Source organism: Peromyscus californicus, unplaced genomic scaffold (assembly GCF_007827085.1).
Source record: "Peromyscus californicus insignis strain IS unplaced genomic scaffold, ASM782708v3 Scaffold_20__1_contigs__length_68692818, whole genome shotgun sequence".
Classification (NCBI taxonomy): Eukaryota; Metazoa; Chordata; class Mammalia; order Rodentia; family Cricetidae; genus Peromyscus; species Peromyscus californicus.
The window spans coordinates 64,224,957-64,247,360 of record NW_026294503.1 but is presented as its reverse complement, the minus strand read 5'-3'; the positions used below and the strand labels follow the sequence as shown (position 1 = coordinate 64,247,360).

General features: G+C 49.5%; 1 protein-coding gene and 1 pseudogene across 1 annotated transcript in view; both read left to right on the top strand.

Moving 5' to 3' along the window:
- Positions 1-7,544, top strand: part of Faim2 (Fas apoptotic inhibitory molecule 2) — a 32,929-nt gene extending 25,385 nt beyond the window's left edge. The window contains exon 12 of the mRNA XM_052748929.1: positions 4,242-7,544. Coding sequence (XP_052604889.1) covers positions 4,242-4,391 — 150 coding nt within the window. The 3' untranslated portion in view covers positions 4,392-7,544. The remainder of the gene's footprint in view (positions 1-4,241) is intronic.
- Positions 5,633-15,364, top strand: LOC128116185 (60S ribosomal protein L4-like; annotated as a pseudogene).
- The last annotated feature ends 7,040 nt before the right edge of the window (positions 15,365-22,404 follow it).

The window sequence follows — 22,404 nt, the reverse complement described above, 5'->3', positions numbered from 1 at the left end:
GCCGTGTTTGAGGGAGGGACAAACAACAGATATAAGCTTAATTCCCAGTGTAGCAAGGTCAGGCCAGCGTCTGTGTAGATCAGTGTTTCTCAATCTGTGGGTCATGACCCCTTTGGGAAGGTTGAACAATCCTTTCACAGGGGCTGCAGATCAGATATTTATATTATGATTCATTAACAGAAATACATTAAGCAAAATTACAGTTATGAAGTAGCAATGAAAATAATTCTATGGTTGAGGGACATCGCAACATGAGGAACTGTATTAAAGGGTCACAGCATCAGGAAGGTTGAGAACCGCTGGTGTAGATGCAGCCCTGCTGAGTCGGGGACTGGCCCAGGGTCCACACACACAAGCCTACTCTGTCCCAGCTCCACCAGAACAGGGGTGAGGGTCAGGTTCCAGCACTAGAGAAGTGGCCGAGCAAGCCACATTCCTCTCTAAGACCCCTGGCCTCATAGGCTGCAGAGTGACGGTGCCCACTTGCCAGCGCACATGGGGACAGCGAGCTGAGAGAGCGTATTAGCATGCACAAGGGCTGTCACACACTCCACACACATTACTCATATTCTAGCCCTGCACGGCCTCTGACCCCATCCCACCCCTTCCCGCAGAGTCCTGTGTTCAGCTGGCCTCTAACGTGACTGGAGTTACCTTTCCAGGTGTCAACAGTTGACCTTAGTTTGCAACTAGTATGTTAACTGTAAACAAAGTAACCTGCTGTTGGCTCGGAAGGTTGGCAACGCTTCAGTTACCAGGGAGATGCTAGCCCGTTACTTCCCCCCCACACACACACCTCGTAATGCGGACTTATAATGGAATTTTAAAAATCATTTTACATTTGTTTGTGTCTGTGCTTGCGCAAGTACATACCACATCGTGTGTGTGGAGATTAGGGGACAACTTGTAGAAGTCATTTCTCTCCACCGTGTGAGTTCTAGGGATCAAATTCAGGCCACCAGGGGCCCTTACCTGCCGAGCTGACTCGCTGGCCCTTATAATGGAATTCTGATGGTCTTTGTTGCCCTCATTAAACTGTCAGTTCTTTGAGGACAAGTTCCCTGGAACATAGTAGGTGCTCAGTAAATCTGAGTGAGCACAAGTAAGTCAAAAGCTTCCAACTGGCCCTCGGGCACGAGGCTGCAGCCGTGGACGGTAACCCCTTCGGGACAGGCCACCCCAGCTAGCACCGTTGGGATGAGCATCCAGAACCAGGGGCCAAGCACAGGAGCAGCGGTCGGCCATCCTACTGTTCCCTGTAGCCAGCTACCTGTTCCGGGAGGCCCCCGGGTGGGTGTTCCTTGGAAGGGCACCCCCAAACCTGATCGGGTCCAAGCCTTCCAGGTTGAAAGATTCTATTTCATGAGCTCACCCAGGGGTGACCAGGCTCCGGGAAATCAACCAAGCGCTGCTGATTGATAAGCCCAGCTCAGCAATTTATTAACTTCTGCTTGGCAGCTGTACCTGCCAAACGGCCCACAGCACTCGAGCTCCCTCCCCCCACACCCCCGCTTGCTCCTTCTCTTTGCAGAGGAAATTTCACTTAGGAAGCCACATCTCATTCTGCCAAGTAGAACAGAGTGAAATGATAGCAAAGAATAATGGTGGCGGCCGACGCCTCTGCACAGTCAGGGGGTGGCGTGGCCCTTGTGGCCATCCTGTTTTGTGCAATGAAGGCGCAGAGGTCACATGGCTAAGTTGACTCCTGAAACACAGAGCGAAGGACTCAAACCTCAGCCTTCCAGCTTCAGTCCGTGTCCGGGGGTTGCTGCTGCCTGGGGGCCTGATTCTTGCATGCGGGGTCCCCTCAACCCTTACCGAGGCTCCCATTTTCCTTCTGTTAAAGCTGTGCGGATTCCCCTCGGACTCTATTTGCCTCCCTGGTGTGATGTGGGAGCCACCTGAGTCCCATTAGCTGTGTCTGCCTATTCTTGGGAGGAGGATGCTCCCACAGTGGCAGCAGAAGAGCCCCAGTAACAGCTACCATTCATCAGGCGCCGGCTGTGGGCCAGGTGTCTCACACACAGTATGGTTATCACGGTCTCACAACAGCCTAGTGAGGCAAGCGCCCTCATCTCCCTTCACAGCTAGGGGCTCTCACAGGCCAAGAAGAGGTTCGGCATCTTGCTCAATCTCCTGACTGAGTGAGTAGCAGGACAGAGTTCCCAAGTCAGGTAGCACTCAAGACTGAGCTCAGAATCACCCTCCTCCGCTACACCTTCCGGGTGACCCACCTCGTGTACCGTGTGCTGGATTTGCTCCCTGTTGGAGTCTCTGGCCCCTGTGGTTTGTGGCGTCAGCCTGGAGGGCAATGCCAGATGTACCTCCCAGGGTTCCCTGTGGCCTACATCTAAATCAACTCCCAGGAGTCTGGGTCCTGGGAGTGGAGGAGTTCTTGGATGGGGTGAAGGAAAGGGGTTGGGACATCCTTCAGCCTCCCTTTGGGCAAGTAGCCACTTCAAGGTCAGGTAGCGACCCCTCTGCCACCTCCCTTCCCACAAGGCTCCCATGCACCTAACTCCTCACTGTTCACAGCAGGTCTCCACGTCCCCAGGGCTTCCTCAGGTCTGCCCAGTCTAGCCAATGCCCATGCTTCTTCACACCCCAGGTAACATGTCCCTCCTAGGACACCTTCCTCTTGAACAATCAACTCCACAGTCCTAATTATAGCAAGGACCCCGCTTTCCGGTAATTATCTGAAAGCTCTCCCCGACCCCAGTAAGCAGCGAGTCTCGCCACAGCACACAGATTTGTGTCCCTTACGGTTTCCAACTCTTAGTACCTGGCATGCATTTGTTACCGTGTGTGTGAGTGTGTGTGTGAGTGTGTGTGTGTGATGGTGTGTGAGTGTGTGTGTGTGTGTGTGATGGTGTGATGGTGTGTGTGTGTGTGTGTGTGAGTGTGTGTGTGTGTGAGTGTGTGTGTGATGGTGTGTGTGTGATGGTGTGTGTGTGTGATGGTGTGCGTGTGCGCGCGCATGTGTGTGCGTGTGAGTATGTGTGAGTGTGTGTGAGTGTGTGCGCGCGCGTGAGTGTGTGGGTGTGTGTGTGGGTGTGTGTGAGTGTGTGTGTGAGTGTGAGTGCGTGTGGGGTGTGTGTGAGTGTGTATGTGTGGGTGTGTGTGGGTGTGAGTGTGAGTGTGTGTGAGTGCGTGTGTGTGTGAGTGCGTGTGTGTGATGGTGTGTGTGCGTGTGTGTGTGTGTGTGTGTGATGGTGTGTGAGGAACCCAGGAACACAGGCCTTCCACATACAAGTGATGAAGGAGCTAAGCACAGAACATGCGTGAATCTAAAGAAATCTCAATCTGTGTGGGGTCGGTTCTTCCCCTTTTAGACACTGGGAGACTTTGAGGTCTCTGTCCTCCAAAAGATGTCCCTGCCTGCCTGATGTCATAGGCTGCTTGCTTGCAAGGGGTTTCTGCCGCCAAGATTGAACCCAGAGGAAAGCTCTGAGGGAGGGGCGGAGTCTCTGTGGACAGTGGGAAGGGTTGGCAGGGGTGGTTGGGGACAGAGGGAGGCGTGGCTAAGGCAATCTGTGTACAATCATCAGTTAGGCCCAGAAGGTTCCCCTGGAAAGACAGGAGACACATGAATCCTGGGTGCTGTGGAGAGCAACAGAGTGGAATGCTTAGGTGTGTGGGTGCTGGAGCCAGCCTGCTCAAACACCGAGTTCGCCATTTCCCCACATGAGTCAACTTAGATCAATAGTTAACATCTCTGGCCTCAGTTTCCTCTAGTGATAGCAATTCTCCTGGAAGGAGTTGATGTCTGTAAAGCAGATAACAAGCTCCCGGACTACCTGAAGTGGGCATTTACGCTCAAACGTGGAGCAGGGCCTGGGACAACATGAAGATGTCTGGACTAGAAAGCCCCCTGCTTCAGGAAGCCCGCCTAAGCTGCCATGCTCACCCAGGCCAGATGACTCCTAGTTAACCCTCAGCACCGCCAGAAAGCACTTTGTATTATTATGGGGTTACTCTCATCTCACTAAACACACACACACACACACACACACACACACACACACACTCCCCTAACACTCTGCTGTACCCCTGCTGGAACAAAATAAGCGCTCAGTAAATAGGTGCTGGATACAATTAAGGGTGGGAGGTGCTGTGAAAATTCCGAGCTCTGGGCTGTAGCAGGACAGCCCCTAAACCACCAGGAAACAAAGCCAGCGGCTTAGCCCCTTAGTGTCCACGCTGATTGAAAATCTGACTTCTCGCTCTTTCTTCTCTTCCAGTTCCTGGCTCTTGACACTCAGTTGCTCATGGGGAACCGCCGCCACTCGCTGAGTCCCGAGGAGTATATTTTTGGCGCCCTCAACATTTACTTAGACATTATCTATATCTTCACCTTCCTTCTGCAGCTTTTTGGCACCAGTCGGGAATGAGGAGCCCTCCCCATCCCTACCTTCCTCCGGAGAATGTCCCTTCCCTGTCCTGTGACCCTCTCTGTACTCCCGCAAAACCAGACATAAACGCGCTGCAGCCAGCCTGTGAACAGCCGCTCCCCCTGCAGCCAGCCCCCACCTTGCCCTCTGTGGCTTGTACATATGCCATCCTCGGGGGCCCTACAGATCTGAGGCCCCAGCATCCCCTGCGGTGCCCCTGGCACCCAATTACATCTTCCAAACGGGACAGTCAAGGCTGAGGGCACCTCTGGAGTTGCAGACCCGGGGAATGAGTGGGAGGAAGCCCCTCAGAGATGGGAAGGAGACCCCAGAAAACCTGGCTGAGGCTGTGACCCCAGTGAGTCTTTTAGGGCTTCACTTTCTCTTTCAGGTTGAGCAACCACAATTTGTAAGAGAAAAGGCTGAGGGACATGGCTGGGACCTGAGGACAGGGCACTGAGGTGGGGGGGGGGGCAAGGCTGTCCCAGGCTGTTCCTCTCTCAGCTGTTAGGACCAGGAGCTTGTTCTAAGGTCCTGGACAATATGAAAGGAGTGGGATGCTCCCATTACTTGCCTCAGTTTACCCTCCTGGGTCATAGGATGGGGGTGGGGGGGTGTGCCTAAGTGTGGGCCTGTCCTGAGCTCCCAGGCAGGGGACGGCAAGTGAGCTGGCTGGGAGGACTGGAGACGGGGCAGTCCATCACACTGCATCCACTGGGATGGTCTGTGGGAATGCAGGACTAAAAACCCATCTTTCCACCCCGTGCTGTTCCCACAGGCCTGAGGGGGACGTGAGGTGGGGAGGCCTGGTGGAAGCCGTTCTAGCTGCTGGACCAGCCCTTACCAGGGGCTGTCCTCTAGTCCAGCCTTCCACACCTATTTCCTAAGCCTTTCCCAGCTTCTGCTACATCCTGTCTTATCTCCAGCCAGGCCTCCTGAGGCCCGAGGAGTTGAGGCACCCATGTCCCTTCCCCCAGCCTCCCTGGCCACTCAGCCCAGAGTCCCTGGACCCTTGCTCCTTATCTCCACATCTCTGTAATTTGGAAGCTGCCCAGCTAATGGTCACAGCTAGGGCCAGTCCCTTAGCCTGTCCCATGTGCTGAGGCCAGAGCTCCTTATCGGCCTCCAGGCGGCTGGGATCTCAGGCAGAGTGTGCGTCAGCCACCCTGCCCTGGCTGAGTGCCTGCTGGAGAGGGGACCAGGGGGCCACACCTGGGGCAGCATGCAGCCCACATACACACATGGCCAGCTCTAGGCCAGTGGAAAGTTACTGGGTGGAGGCTAGGAGGCTCTGTGGCTGTAGGGGGCTCTGTCTGTCCCCAGGAAAGGGGACTAGGTAGCTTATCCACTCCTGTCCATGCCCCTCCCTGCCCTTCCTACTTACAGCCTTCAAGAAAGAGTGCAGAGGCACTTGAAATTTTGTTCTATCTTGGATATTTGAGAAGGGAAGTAATCAAGAACCGGAGGGGTGTGGTATGTGCGGGGCAGTTGGGGTGAGTCTTGGTCCAAAGGAGCCCGCTGCTGTAGTCCAGAAATGGGGTCCTGCAACGGGGGTCAGCATAGCCCTGTCGCAGAGGCAAAAGCCAAGTGGCTCAGAAAGGCTTGGTGATAAGTCCATTATCATCTAGTAAGCTGGGGGCCAGCCTACAGCTGCTTCATTCAGGGCTCCCTCCAGTGTGAGTCGGGGCTGGATTGAGAGTTGTGGAGCCCATAGATGTGGGTGGTCAAGCCCTGGCATCTCTAGGAGTTTGTTATCCCCCCCACCCCCCATGTCACCCAGCCTGGCACTCCAAGATGCTGAACTGAGGTTTTCACTCCCTGGAAGTCAGCTGGGAGGCAGGATTCCTGGCTTCTGATCTGGCCTGGCTGCCCACGGACTTGTGTTTTGTCCCCAACCAGTGCCAGTGTGGGGCAGGGTGAGGCACCAAGACACTTCCACTGATTTCCTCCTCTAGTTCTCCACCTGGAGGGCCTCTCCTAATCTCTGGCTTCAGTGCTAGAAAGGTTTAAAGTCCCTCCCCCACTGACCTGCCACCCTCACACTGGCCAGTTTCCCAGAATCCACTTGTCCAAGTCCTCCTCTTCTGGGATAATCTATGCAGAGACTGAGGGCTGAGAAATTTTTCCGAGGCTAAGTTCCAAAAAAATTGGGGGGAGGGGCAAGCCCTCAACCATAAATAATGTGACCCGGGCCGGCACCAGCCACAGTGATCTCAAGGATGGCTGTGGAGGTGGGGAGGCCCAGCGGGGTTCGCTTCAGCCTGCCACCCAAGCCCGCAGCTGAACGGGCAGTGGGGCCAGAGAAATCCCTGGTGTCGACCCCTGATGGAGCAGTGAGGAGACCCAGGAACACCTGGGTGGGTCTTGGCAGGAGGAAGGGCGGGAACAAGAATGCAGGATTATGAGGAATGTGGGATTATAAGAAACCGAAGCTGGGCAGGTGTGGCAAGCCGTGAAGGAGGAAGGACTCCCACTGGCCCCTCACATTTTTAGCTTGGGTGGGGCCGGACCTATGACGGGGTAGGTTGAATTTCCTAAGGTCAGAGGGAGCCAGGAATCTCTCTGTGATGAGAGGCACAAGGTCCCCTGAGGTACCGTGGCAGATACGGAGGTCCCAGGAGGGAGTAGTCACATTAAATCCCTCACTCCCCACACCAATTCCTGGGTCCGTGTACTGCTCTTTTGGTATAGCCCGAGGAAGCCACAAGATTAAGAATCTTGGTTCTTCCATTCCATACCCTTTCTCCTGTGGGCGTCAGGGTCCCTCAAGCACCCTCTTTCCAAAAGGCTGAGAGGGGGGGTGGCAAGTTGGAAATTTTCCACAAGGACCTTGCTGCCCCCTTCTGGCTGTTAGAGGAAAAGCAGACTCTGGCTTTTCAGAGAAAGAATCCATCCCTGGTCATAGTGGCAAGGGGCGGGACTTAGGGCCCCTGTCCTGAGTCCCCCCCCCCCCCCCCCCCCCCCCCCCCCCCACCCCCCACCCCCCAGGAGTGTCAGAGGACAGAGATCTATCTGCAACACACCCAGATACTGCTGCCCTTTTGACCTCAGCTCCCACGGGCTCCCCAGGGTCCCCTGTGTGCCCTTCTCTGACCTCACCTGCTCAGGACGTGTGACTGATTGGAAATGAGAATAAAAGCATTTACTAAGACACCTGAACTGTTTGCTTGTGGCCGCCGCCGGCTTTTGTAGAGCATGTGAAGTGTTACTCAGCGGCGGGAAGTAGCTTTCATGCAGAAGCTCGCTCTCATTCCCATCTTTGTTTTCGTGGGGGGAAGGTGAGGAGGGGTCCTCCTGCTCAGCTACACCCTTTCCTGAGAGCCTTCTGCAGACAGACCCAAACTTGCCTGGTCTGTGAGAGCCTGCCCTTTTCCAGGCCCTTCTGCTAGAGGAGCCTTCCTTATTTTGAGCAAAAGTGTTTCCTTTAAGTGGAGTATCCAGGCATCCCCCAAAGCCGTAGCTTTGAACCTGTAAAACTCGAGCTGCGGGCGAGTGGGGTGTGTGTGTGTGTGTGTGTGTGTGTGTGTGTGTGTGTGTGTGTGTGTGCACCCCAGAGCCAGACAGCTTACAGCACATGGGCAGAAGCACCGTTTGAGAGCAGGGGGGTAGAGATCTACGCCAACCCTTTTATTTTACATAAGAGGAAATAGAAGCAAAAGTTTCAGTGTCCAGCCCAAGCTTACGAACAAATTACCACCTGGGGGTGGCATCAGAAGACAAATCAGTTAAGGATTCTGTCCAAAGGTTCCATGAGTGACGGATAGTTTGGTTTTGTTGTGTTGTTTTGTTTTGTTTGTGGTTTTTTGTTTGTTTTTTACTTTTTGGGTTTTTGTTTTTTGGTTTTTTTTTTGGTTTTTGGGGTTTTTTTTGTTTTTTTTTTTTGTTTTTTCGAGACAGGGTTTCTCTGTGTAGTTTTGGTGCCTGTCCTGGATCTCATTCTGTAGACCAGGCTCTGTGTCCCAAGTGCTGGGATTAAAGGTGTGCCCCATCTCTGCCTGGCCAAGTGATGGATAGTTTTATGTCAACTTGACACAAACTAAAGCCAGAGAGGAGGAACCTCAATTGAGAAAATGCTTCTTGTAAGATCAGGCTGTAGGCAAGCCTGTAGGGCAGTTTCTTAATTAATGATTGATGGGGAAGGGCCCAGGCCATTGTGAGTGGTGCCATTCATGCGCTGGTGGTCCTGGGTTCTGGAAAGCAGGCTGAGCAAGTCAGTAAGCAGCACCCTCCACGGCCTCTGCATCAGCTCCTGCCTCCAGGTTCCTGCCCCATTTGAGTCCTGTCCTGACTTTCTTCCATGATGAACAGTGATGTGGAAGTGTAAGCCAAATGAACCCTGGCCTCCACAACTTGCTTTTGGTCATGGTTTTTCCAAGTATGTGGGAGGGGACATGATCACACTGGGGGGGATATTATCCAATAGAAATTCATCTGGGGGCTGGGGGCTGGGCACTGGGGGGCGGGGTCGGGGGCTGGGGGGGGGCAGAGCCAGGCAGATCTCTGTGAGTTCGAGGCCAGCCTGGTCTACAGAGCGAGATCCAGGACAGGCACCAAAACTACACAGAGAAACCCTGTCTTGAAAAACTATCTGGGGCCAGGAAAGAAGTGGTAGCAGGAATCAGGGATGGTGGAACATCAGTAGCTTGCGTTAGGCAGCCAGTGCGTACAAAGCATGCCAAAGCAGAGGACGCACAACAGCCTCAAGTCCTGAGAAACACTCCTCCCTCTCTTCCTTCTTCTCTCCTTCCTTCCTTTTTCTTCTTCCCTCCCTCCCTTCCTTCCTGTTTTTTGATTGTTCTGTTTGAGATAAGAGTCTCACCGTGTAGCCCAGGCTGGCCTCGAACTCACAGTCTTACTGCCCTGAGCTGGGATTATATGCATGTACCACCCTGTCTGGCCTGTGCATATTCATTAATGGAACCCTAGAAAGAACCAGTGCTGAGATAGAGTACAGGGGACCTGGGGACCTCTGACTCAGGCCTCTGATGGAGCAGGAATGGGCGGGGAGGGAGGGACGGAGCGGTCTAGGTTGGGGAGAGGGAACACTGGACTCCTGGGCTTCTCCCAGCCACCACAGCCTTCAGCCTCCTCATCTCATCCCCTGACTCTCTTCATCAGTTTCCTGGGGCTGCTGTAACCAATGGTCATGAACTGGGTAGCCTAAGACAGCAGAAATAGTCTGTTCCACCCCAGTTGTGGAGGCCTGAGGCATGCTCGTGCCCTTGGGCGATACTGAGGACTGCTAGTTTTCTTTACCACCGTCTTCCAGACTCTACCTGCTTCATCCCAAGGACTCTCCCCTGCCTCTCCTCCTCCTGCTTGAAACTATAGCCTGCTGCACATCAGGATGATGGGCTCAGGACCAGATCCTTCTTCTGGAAAAAGATCCAGTTTTCACGAGGTCCCATGCACACATATGGGGTTGAGGACCAGGACATATCCAGGTGGACCACTGTCAGCCCACTACACAACCCACTCCCTCTGGAGGCAGCTGCTGACTCCACTCCCTCCCCTATGGCTGAGAGAGCCTTCATTCCCATTGCCAGTAAAGCTGGACAAATCTCACAGCCTGACCCAGCTCACATACCATCCATCTCTACTCAAGTATGTCTACTCCCAGAAAACCTGCTTGCTGACTCCTGGACTATGCCCTCCTACACCCCACAGAGAGTCAAGACACTTTCTTCCCAGGCCACAACCCCAGCCCCCTCCATTCTCTTTTCTGGGAAAAACCCCTTCAAAAGCAGCCAGCCCTTGCTGCCCCTTACCATAACACCTCTAGTGCCTTTTGTTGGCTGCTTCTTCTCTCTCGAGCCATTATATAAGTAGCCCAAGTGCCCCGGGCTACCATGCTGGAGAGACAGACCATGGGCAGGTACTCTCCCAGGAGCGGCAGCTCAGCCTTCCTGCCATGCCCACCCACCAAGGTGGCAGTCACATGAGAAAGAAGCCAATTTGGAAGTGACCACTCTAACTTCAGCTGCTTCTGGCTCAGGCATTTGAGTCTTCCGGGCTGAGGTCCAGGATGTCACGGCACGTGGACGAATCTGTCCTGTCCAAATTCCTAACCCACAGACCCTATGAGCACAGTTAAATGGCACGGTGTCAGGGTGTATCATGTAGTACAGGTCGGTTGAAGAAAGAAGGCACTCCAAGATGAAATTTTAAGGCCTATGTGGCAGTAGGAAGATCCAGCCTCTTCTGATGGACTGAACACCAAACAGCCGTACAAATGTATATTTATTGAAAGTTACACAAAGTATTTCCTCATATCAAGGTCCCTAATCTTTTTTTTTTTGTTTTTGTTTTTGTTTTTGTTTTTCGAGACAGGGTTTCTCTGTGTAGCTTTGCGCCTTTCCTGGAACTCACTTGGTAGTCCAGGCTGGCCTCGAACTCACAGAGATCCACCTGACTCTGCCTCCCGAGTGCTGGGATTAAAGGCGTGCGCCACCACCGCCCGGCCAAGGTCCCTAATCTTAATTCACATGTCATGCTGAAGGAGAGCATCACATGCCTCCATGACTCTAGTCCTTTATTATGTATCGTGTGCAACACACAATAATACAAGAGCCTCAGGTGTGTTACAGACCAAAGTCATGGGATGGCTGCAAAGCCCCATCTGCAAAAGAATCACCCACAAGAATTCTTTAAGGTCAAAGCACTTCTAAAAAAAAAAAAACAGTTGTTCATTCTGATATCTACCCCATACAGTGATTCCGCTAAATTCCTACAACAGCATGGTTTTGGGCCACTAAGTCTAAAGTCATTTGCCAGGCAGCAGGTCCCCAAAATCATATGCTGTGTGGGGGTGGCATATGAGGGACATAAAAATGTGTCTTCCTAGTTCAGACTGAGAGGGATCTTATTCAAACCAACCCGGAGGAGAGCTGATTTAGATGTAATTCTAGACCTCAGGCCTGCAGCTGTGCTGGAATGGAATGGGATCTGGGGAGGTCTTGGTGGGGGGTGAGTGTATTTTTGCCGAGCTGGAGGCTAAACTGGAGCATTTTAAAACAATGGCTCCAAATTCTTTGCTCAGTGGAATGTGCTGGAAGTGATATGTGTGAGTCTCGAGAGTTCTCTGGCCCATCGATTTCAGCAGTAGTTCTAAGCAAACTCTGACCGGCCCTCCATGGTTCATGTGCTTTCTCTTAAGCAAGTCTCCATGACGTTGAGGTAGAAGGTGCTGCTCCGATTGGTTGTGAGCTATGTATTTGCCCCCAGCAACCACGAAGTACATGGTCGTGCAGGCCTGAAACCCCAGAACTGGGGGTGGAGACAAGGAGACTCTGGGAGCTCACTGGCTGGCCAGCTTAGCAGAAATGGTAAGCTTGCAGTTCAGTGAGAGATCTTGTCTCAAGGTAATAGGGTAGAAAGAGACAGAGCACTGGTTCTCAACCTGTGGGTCACGACCCCTTTGGGAGTCACATAACAGATATCATGCATATCAGCTGTTTATATTACGATTCATAACAGCAGCAAAATCATAGTTATGAAGTAGCAAAGAAAACAATTTTTGTGGTTGGGGCTCACCACATGAAGAATAGTATTAAAGGGTTGCAGAGTTAGGAAGGTTGAGAACCACTGATACAGAGGATGCTATCCAATGTCCTGCTTTGGCCTACATATGTGCATGTTACCTGCAAATTCATGTGCATGCCCCATCTCTCTCTCTCTCTCTCTCTCTCTCTCTCTCTCTCTCTCACACACACACACACACACACACACACACACACACGCACGGGAATGGCTAGCTGCCTAGTGTAGTTGGAGCACATGGGATATGGAAGCGAGTGGGGAGTGAAGACCTAGACCTACAAAAGAGACGTGTTATGGAGAACCTGCCATGACGGCCAATGAAGGGAACTCAACTCTGCTGGCAGGAGGCACACGGGAAGCGGGTAAGTAGAGGCATAACGGAGTCAGATCAGTGTTTGAGAAACAACTCTGAAAGACCATTCATTCTCTGACTAGAAATCGTATTTCCAGATGTGTAGTTGGAAGTTTCTCTGGTCCTGCCCTGCCCCCCACCCCTGCGTCCCACAGCCACTTGGTCCCAAGTAAAGACACAGAGGCTTATATTATTTACAAACTGTATGGCCTATGGGTCAGCTTATATTAGCCAGCTCTTTCAACTTAATTCAACCCATTCCTATTAATCTATACGCTGTCACGTGACCATGGCGTTACGGGTCTGCTGGCATCTTGTTGCTCCTTCGGCAGCTGCTGGCATCTCCCAACTCCACTCTCTCGTCTTTAGCTTGGATGCACCGCCTAACCTTATCCTGCTCTGCCATAGGCCAGTGCAGCTTTATTTATCAACCAATCAGAGTAACACATATTCACAGCATACAGAAAGACATCCCACAGCATAGATGTTCATCCTAAATAAATAATTTCCGAGGAGGAACAGGGTTGTTCACAGGAATATTATTCATAGGAGTGAAAGTCGGGGCAAGTAAATATTAAATAATAAAGGACTGCTCAACAAATGGTAGTGTGCATTCTATTAAACATTTATCAGCCACAAAAAATTATGAAACAGGTAAACATTTACACAGTGCTCTATAGTTTGAATATGAAATGCCTCCCACAGGCTCCTGTGTTGGTGCTAAATTTGGGGGTGCTCAGGAGCTTTGAGGTCAGGCCTAGATGCAGGAAGCAGGCACTTAGGGGAACACTGCTAGAATGCAACAGGCGTGGCCTCTCGTCTAATTCCCAACGGAGTTAGAATCTCTCACATCCGTAGTCTTTGCCATCTATACCCCTGTCAGCATTCTAGTCTTCGGGGCTCCCAGGATCGCTCCTTAAGCCCCATGACAGCGTTCTGAGCCCCAGGACTAGATCTTGCCTCACCTCTTCCATTTTCTCTCCGCTTTCTGCCTTCCACAAAGCTGGCTGCTCTCCAATGTGCTCCCATCATGGTGCTCAGCCTCAACTCAGGCTCACAGAAAGGGAACGAGCTAACCATGGGGCAAGGCCGCCGAGTCATTGGGTCAAATACAGCCTTCTCAGCCTGAGCTGTGGTGTCAGATATTTTGCCACAAAAAGCCTAACACTGGCCAGGTGGTGGTGGCGCACGCCTTTAATCCCAGCACTCGGGAGGCAGAGGCAGGCAAATCTCTGTGAGTTCGAGGCCAGCCTGGTCTACAGAGTGAGTTCCAGGAAAGGCACCAAAACTACACAGAGAAACTCTGTCTCGAAAAACAAAAAAAAAAGCCTAACACTGAAAATCAATAGTGGCAGTAAGACTGTGTCTATGATGACACAGCCATATGGATCCTAAGCCTTTCCGGTTATTTTGCAGAAGGGATTTGGTAAAGTTTAACCAGGCTAGAAAAAGCTTAGGGTGCTCAACTGGGGCTTACTGAGTGATCCTGGGAGCTCAAAAGATCAGAACGCTGACGAGGATGTAGACAGAAAAGACTATGGACATGAGAAATTAGAACTGTTGGGAATTTAGACCATAGACCGTTCCTGTTACATTCTGGCAATGAACCTGTCAATATTTTGTCCATTCCCTAAGACTTTGAGAGAGGCTGAGTTAAAAGGTAACGGTCTAATTAATAAGGTGGGGGAAATTTCAAGGGAACCCAACACTCGGGCTGTGGCATTGATAGCACTCGTTGCTTTTAGTCGAGTTTACAGTACTGAGAATTATGAGCAAAAAGGAGAGGGAAAGGTTTTTTAAAACTTGCAGTGTTTCCAGAGAAGAAGTATGTACAGGGGCTGGAGAGAAGGCTCAGGCATTAAGAGAATTTGCTGCTCTTGCAGAGGATCTGCCCAGGTGCTCACAGCCACCTGTGACTCCAATTCCAGGGGATCTGACACCCTCTTCTGACTTCTACAGGCTCCCACACATACAGTGCACACACATACACTCAGACACCCACACAGACATATAAAATAATAAATGAATAAATCTTTTAAAAAAAGAAGTGTGGGGCATAGCCTTCTCCTCTCCCTGCCATGCCATGTGACCATGCCTTCACAGCAGTGTACTCTGAAAAGGGGGAATCGCCTGTCAAAAATGTCACTTTGCCAGCTGTGTTTAAGGCTCTCATTTCACCAGATAGTGTAAACTTTGTTCACACCAATTTGTGCAAAAAATGACAGCCCTGTGCCGTCAATAAATTGGCAGGTCATCAAGACCAGCACTAAGCTTCAGGGTAGTACTGGCAGAGCTGTGGCTCAAATTCCCAGAGTTTGAGGTGATGGGCCCCATCGTTCTGGCCAGGGTGACTTTGGAAATGAGGCCACATGTTTGCACTAACCTAGCATCATTGGCTCCACAGAGTGAACACAACCCCAGAACGATATGCCCTCTCTGCCCTGGCTGCCTCAACCTCCCTCCCTAGCTTTGGTGATGGTTAAAGGTCATCATGTTGAGGAAGTTCCTGAACCGCCTTCCATGGTTGGAAATAAAGTTGAAAGTTACAAGAAGACCAAGGAGGCCTGGGATGACATCATCAAGGTCCACGTCTCTCTGCCAATGAGAGCTGGCAAGGCTGGAGAAGCTGACATTATGTCCAGCGCAGGTAACCTTGCATCATCGACAACGAAGGCAGTGGGATCATCGAGGCCTTCAAAAACATCCCTGGTGTTACTCTGCTTAACGTGAGCAAACTGGGCATTCTGAAACTTACTGCCGGTGGGCAGGTGGGACATCCTACATTTGAACAGAAAGTGCTTTCCGGAAGTTAGATGAGTTGTTGGCATTTGGCGCAAAGCTGCTTTCCTCAAGTGTAATTATAACTTTCTTGAGTACACGATGACAAACACAGACCTCAGCAGAATCTTGAAAAGCCCAGAGGTCCAAGGAGCCCTCGAAGTCCCATGCAAGAAGATTCACCATAGATTTCTGAAGAAGAATCACTGAAAACCTGAGAATCACACTGAAGCCGGACCTGTACACAAAGACTATATTACAGGATGCCATTCTTCGCCAGGCCAGAAATCACAAACTCTGGTGAATGAAGTGGAAGTGCAGCAGCAGAGGAGCCAGATCAGAGCAGAGAGCAGGAAAGGAAATGTACCTGCACATGTCAGGAAGCAGAGAGGGAAAGGCTGCAGCCTCCGAGGAACCAGCAAAGGAACGTGCCACAGGAGAAAGGAAGCCTGCTGCATTCGCAATTTGAACCTGCTTCATTCCATAAAGAGCAAAGGGAGACAGCAACCCATTTGAACAAAAACCCAATGAAAGAAAAAGAGAGGAGTAAAGTTGGTATCAAAGAAATGTGTGATGGCTGAAGAGGTTGAGGCCTTTAAAAAGAAACTAAGGCCGGGCGGTGGTGGCGCACGCCTTTAATCCCAGCACTCGGGAGGCAGAGCCAGGCGGATCTCTGTGAGTTCGAGGCCAGCCTGGGCTACCAAGTGAGTTCCAGGAAAGGCGCAAAGCTGCACAGAGAAACCCTGTCTCGAAAACCCAAAAAAAAAAAAAAAAAAAGAAAGAAAGAAACTAAGTATTTTTGCATTGGGAAAATAGGAAAGACATCTTGGGCTCATCACAGGAATTGACCGCACCTCACCAACTGCAGTTCAAGGATGGAATGGAGAAGCTCCGCTGAGAGGGTGGAGCCTTCTGCTGAGAGGGCGGGGCCTAAGCTGAAACAGCGCTCCTAGGAAGAGGAAAATGTCAGGAACGCAGCCAGGAGGCTATAGGTGCAGGACTAGCCAAGTCCTCTGGCACTTCCATCATGCCATTGTGTGCCCTGGAAGCCAGACATGGAACTACAGGCTCGAATGTTTGTCGTGTTGTGTGTCCATCTTGTTTTGCCCTGATTCTTCCTTGCCATTCCTGTTCATCCTTTTTCCAATGGAAATATGCACACTGTGCCACAGATTTTGAAAGTACATATGAAACTTTAGATTCAGAAATATAGGATAGATAGAATATCTTTAATTTTTCCAAATACAAATAGCCTAGACATTGTAACTATAATTCTTGCTTGATAACTGTTTGTTACATATAATTTTATTTATATTATTTTATATATTATATTCATTTATTTATATTATATTATAAAATTAATAATATATAATAATATTTATATATATTAAAGTTAAAACCTTCCTTTTTGATTAGATAAAAAAGGGGAAGTGGTGGGAGTTGTCTTTCTGTACGCTGTGAATATATGTGGTCCCATTGATTAATAAATAAAGCTGCTTTGGTTTATGGCAGAGCAGCTTAGAAGCAGGAGGGAAATCCAAGGAGAGAGACAGGAAAGAGAAAGGTGGAGTCTGAAGAGACGCCAACCTGCTGCCCAAGGAGCAACATGCCAGCAGACCAGTAAAGACACAGAACACATGGCAAAACAGATTAATAGAAATGGGTTAATTTAAAATATAAGAGCTAGCTAGCAAGAAGCCTTCCATTGGCCATACAGTTTGGAAATAATATTAAGCCTCTGAGTGATTATTTTATAAGCAGCTGAGGGACTGGGGGGTTGGGAGGGACTGGAGAAAACTTTCGACTACATACGTATTTTCTTTCTGATTCTACAGTGGTGTATAGCTAAGAGAGTTTGCCTTAAGTCTCAAGAGACATAAACCTTGGACTCCTGGAGAGTGATGCAGCTTTCAAGACTATGAGGATCCTCGGAGATGAGCTAATCCCATTTTGTACTGTGAGATAGACACAAGCCTTTGTGAGGTCACAAATGGGATATTGCTGTTTAAAGAGATACAATTTGGTGTCAAGTTGACAGGGGATAGACTCATAATGGTTAGCTTTGATTGGCAGCTTTGGATAGAGAAGTACCTGGGAGTTTAGTAGACTCATCTGAAGGGGCTATGAAGTGTTCCAGATGAGATTAACCTCAGGAAACCCACACTGAGTGTGGCTGGTGCCATCCCATCATCTGGGGACCTGGACAGAATAATGAGTGGGGAGGAAGCATCCAGCTAGTGCAGGCATTTTCTCTCTGCTTCCCAGCCTCGTGATGTGAGCTGTACTCTGCCAGCCCTTCCTGAAATGGACCGAAACCACTGAAGCCAGAATAACTCTTCTCTCCTCTCGAGTGCTCGCATCAGGCATTTTGTCAGTGACTAGGACCGAGCACAGACTCACAAAACTGAACGATGCTCAATTAAAAAGCAAATTACGCCGGGCGTGGTGGCGCACGCCTTTAATCCCAGCACTCGGGAGGCAGAGGCAGGCAGATCTCTGTGAGTTCGAGGCCAGCCTGGTCTCCAAAGAGAGTGCCAGGAAAGGCACAAAGCTACACAGAGAAACCCTGTCTCGGAAAAAAAAAAAAAAAAAAGCAAATTACAAGGGGTCGGTGTACCTGGAGAGTTTTCTCTCCAGGTCCGGCCAAACCCCAGCAGTCCGACAGCCAACTTATAAAATAAACACACAGACACTTATATTATTTATACTGTTTGGCCTAATGGCTCAGGCTTCTTGTTAACTTCTTATATCTTAAATTAACCCATTTCTATAAATCTATACTGCTGTGGGATGGTCTGTATGTCAAATGTGTTGCTGATTGGTCAATAAATAAATCACTGATTGGCCCATGGCCAGGCAGGAAGTATAGGCAGGACAAGGAGGAGAATAGAGCTGGGAAGTGGAAGGCTGAGTCAGAGAGACACTGCCAGCCGCCATGATGACAAACAGCATGTAAAGATGCCGGTAAGCCACGAGCCATGTGGCAAGGTATAGATTAATGGAAATGGATTAATTTAAGCTGTAAGAACAGTTAGCAAGAAGCCTGCCACAGCCATACAGTTTGTAACCAATATAAGTCTCTGTGTTTACTTGGTCGGGTCTGAGAGGCTGTGGGACTGGCGGGTAAGAGAGATTTGTCCTGAATGTGGGCCAGGCAGGAAAACTCTAGCTACACTATACCTTGCCATGTGGCTTGTGGCTTACTGGCATCTTCACATGCTACTCATCATGGCAGCGGCTGGCAGTGTCTCCTTCCTCCGCCTTCCACTTCCCAGAATTCTCCTCTCTCCTTATCCCACCTATACTTCCTGCCTGGCTACTAGCCAATCAGTGTTTTATTTATTAACCAATCAGAGCAACACATTTGACATACAGAACATCCCACAGCACGTCGGTAAGTTCAGAGGTTCAGAGGTTAAGAGCATTGGCTACTCTTCCAGAGGACCCAGGTTCAATTCCCAGTACCCACATGGTGTCTCACAACTGTCTGTAACTCAAATTCCCAGAGACCTACCACCATCTTCTGGCCTCTGTGAGCACCAGGCACCGAAGTGGTGCAGAAGCATACATGAAAGCAAAACATACACATAAAATAAAAACAATAAAAAAATTACAAAGTAATATGTACAGTCCCATTTTAATGAAAAATATTTTCATAACTCTTCCTTATAATCAAATGCCAACAAATAAAGTTTTTTTAATTTATTTCACGTGCATTGGTGTTTTGTCTGCAGGTATGTCTGTGTGAGGGTGTCGGATCCCCTGGAACTGGAGTTACAGACAGTTGTGAGCTGCCATGTGGGTGCTGGGAATTGAACCGGGGTCCTCTGGAAGAGCAGCCAGTGCTCTCAACCACTGACCATCTTCTTGCTCCCTCCAACTAATAACATAAAAGGAAGAAAATAATTAGAAAAGTATCACATCGCAAAGATCAAAGTATGACTGACTGGCCAAGAACCATCAACGGATGTGAAAACTTTTCCGTCAGACTTTGACAGAGACTTGTTTTTCTTCCTGTGGTGCTGGGGATGGAGCCAGAGAAGCCAGAGAGCACTCTACTGCAGAACAGTAGTTCCGGTCTTTGTGTTTTCTTGGTGTTTTTTTTTTTTTGAGACAGGATCTCACTACCCCGGTTGGCCTCCCACGCATGCTCCTCCCACCTCTGCTCCCAGACCTGAGTGCTGGGATCATAGACCTGAACTGCTTCCTTTTGTTTAAGCAGCTTTGTTGGTAAACAATTCACAAATGGATACTTCACTCATTTAACACGCTCTGTCAGTGTTCATCCGTGTATCCAAAGAGTGACACAACCATCACAACCTAATTTTTGAGAGTCTTTGCTCCTGTTCTCATTACAGTGAGCACCCCGTCCCTCCATCATGCTCCTCAACCGCTGCAGCCAATAATTTATTTCCTGCCTTCAGAGACTTCCTTTCTGCCTTCCCTTCCTCCTTCCTTCCTTCCCTTCCTCCTTTCTTCCCTTTCTCCTTCCTTCCCTTCTGTCTTTTTTTAGACAGAGTCTCACTAGCCCAGGCTGTCTGTGAACTCACCATGTAGCCAAGGATTACCTGCAGGATCCTCCGATGCCCATCTCTTGAGTATTTGGTTACAGGTGTTGCCAACACATCCAGTCTGATGCAGCACTAAGGACTGACCTGGGGCATCTTGAACGCTCAGAAGAAATTCCACCAAGTGAGCTATTCCCAGCTAGAAATTTACTTAGTTTGAATATTTCATAAAATATCCTACTGTATAAATCTACCATGTTTTACAAATCAATTGAGAGACATTTAGGTTGTTGTTACTTTTTTCTATATGTAATAATATTGCTATGGATATTCTTGTACTTTTTTTTTTTCCTTTTTGGTTTTTCGAGACAGGGTTTCTCTGTGTAGCTTTGGAGCCTGTCCTGAAACTCACTCTGTAGCCCAGGCTGGCCTCGAACTCACAGAGATTTGCCTGCCTCTGCCTCCCGAGTGCTGGGATTAAAGGAGTGTGCCACCACCGCCCGGCTCTTGTACATTTTTTATGTGGGCATATTTTCTTTTCCTTTAGAAATATATTGGGGACAGGGCTAGGGAGATGGCTCAGGCATTAAGAGCATTGGCTGCACTTCCAGAGGACCACGGTTGGAGTCTCAACATCCACATGGTGGTTCACAGCCGTCTTACTTCAGTTCCAGGGAAATCAATGACATCTTACAGGCTCGGTGGGTACCAAGCATATAAGTGGTCACAGACACACATGCAGGCAAAATACCCATACAGGTAAGATTAAAAATACAAAAAAATAAACCTAGAAATAGACTTTGCTGGGTCAAACGTTGCATCCTTGCGTGGTTCCAGAGATGGACCTGACGGGGGCAGCAAGAGAAAGAAGGAATGTCAGACACTTACCAGACAGAAAGCTGGAACAGAGTGGACTGGGCTCTTGGATGGAGAAACCTCAGCACCCTGGAAGCTCAGTGTGTTTATTACACAGAGAGGTGGCGTTATTGTGTATGGCTGAACAAAGAGCAGGGTTTACGGTATACAGCTGGATCAAGGAGGCAGTTAAGTTGATCTCAGTAGGAGGGTTGCAGGAAGCAATCTTCAGGACCTAGACACCAGGGAGAAAGCTCCAGAGGACATCCTCTGCACACTCTGTCAATGTCTGCCTTGCTGTTTCCTTCTGAACCTCAGCCCTGGTGGGGTGGTGGTGGGGTTGCTAATTTGCCATGGTTCTGAGGCTAGGGTTCACGGCATGGCCAGCTCATGTCAACAGCACACATTCACTCAGAACTTCACACTCTCAGGGCTTCCTCTGCTCAGGGTCAAATGTGTCTGTGTTTAACCTTTTGAAGAAATGCTAAGAAATATTACATGCCTCCAAAACGGCAGGACCACTTTAGACTCCTACCAACACGGTATTCTGATTTCTCCAACACTCAGGCAATTCCTGACTGCCTCAGCCATTGTGGCGGAGTGAAGTGTCTCGCTGTGGATTTGCATTCACTAGTAATTAGTATTTATTTGGGGCTCACAAATAAACTCTTTCCACGGATTAATTTTTTATTACAAAATAGAAAATTATAACATGACAGCAACTAGATTCTACCATAATCATGAATCTAAGTTAACATGGCAAATGATGGCACAAGTTGATGCCATGTGCCTCCTGAACTATGTGCTGGAAAAGACACAAGTCTACTTACAAGACAACTGCTGGGAGTGTTACTGTGGGATGGTCTGTATGTCAAATGTGTTGCTGATTGGTCAATAAATAAATCACTGATTGGCCCGTGGCCAGGCAGAAAGTATAGGCGGGACAAGGAGGAGAATAGAGCTGGGAAGTGGAAGGTTGAGTCAGAGACACTGCCAGCCGCCATCAGGACAAGGAAGATGTAAAGTACCGGTAAGCCACAAGCCACGTGGCAAGGTATAGATTAATAGAAATGGATTAATTTAAACTGTAAGAACAGTTAGCAAGAAGCCTGCCACAGCCATACAGTTTGTAACCAATATAAGTCTCTGTGTTTACTTGGTCGGGTTTGAGCGGCTTGGGACTGGCGGGTGAGAGAGATTTGTCCTGACTGTGGGCCAGGCAGGAAAACTCTAGCAACAGAGTGTGGCGTGCACCTCTGAGCCCGTCATTCCAGATGCGCCGGCAGGAGGATCACGAGTTCCAGATGAGCTACGCGATGAGATCTTTCAGAGAATCAAGGCCTGGGAGCGTAGCTTAGTGGTGGAGTGCTTGTCTAACACACACACACACACACACACACACACACACACACACACACACACACACATGTCTCTGGGTTCAATCTCTAGCACTGGAAAAACAAAACTCAATAAAACATAATTCCAAGGCCCGAGTCTCAGCTGCAAGAAACATTAGACACAGTCAGATGAAGGCTATCCTGTCAACTGATTAGCTTATATCCTCAAAGTTGTTCTAGAATGTACACCCATATGAAACCCTCGAAATAGTCTTTCTTTGGTGCTGTCTTCAAAGGAGAACATTCCCACAGTTGTATTTGAAGAATATTAAAGGCTTTATTTGTCTAATGTTCATTGAATATACACACACATTTTATATTTGCTTACAAATAGTGGGGGATCATAGAGGGATAGACATTAAAATGTTAACCGTGGGGGCTGGAGAGAGCTCTGTCAGTAAAGTGCTTGCAAGAGGACCTGAACCCACACTAAAAAGACGCTGTGGCTGCAGGTTTGTGAGTCCAGTGCTGGGGAGAAAGAGACACATGGACTCCAAAGATCGCTGGAGATCAGTGAGTTCCAGGCCAGTGAGAAACCTTGTCTAAAAAGGCAAAGAAGACAAGGGCTGGAGAGATGGCTCTGT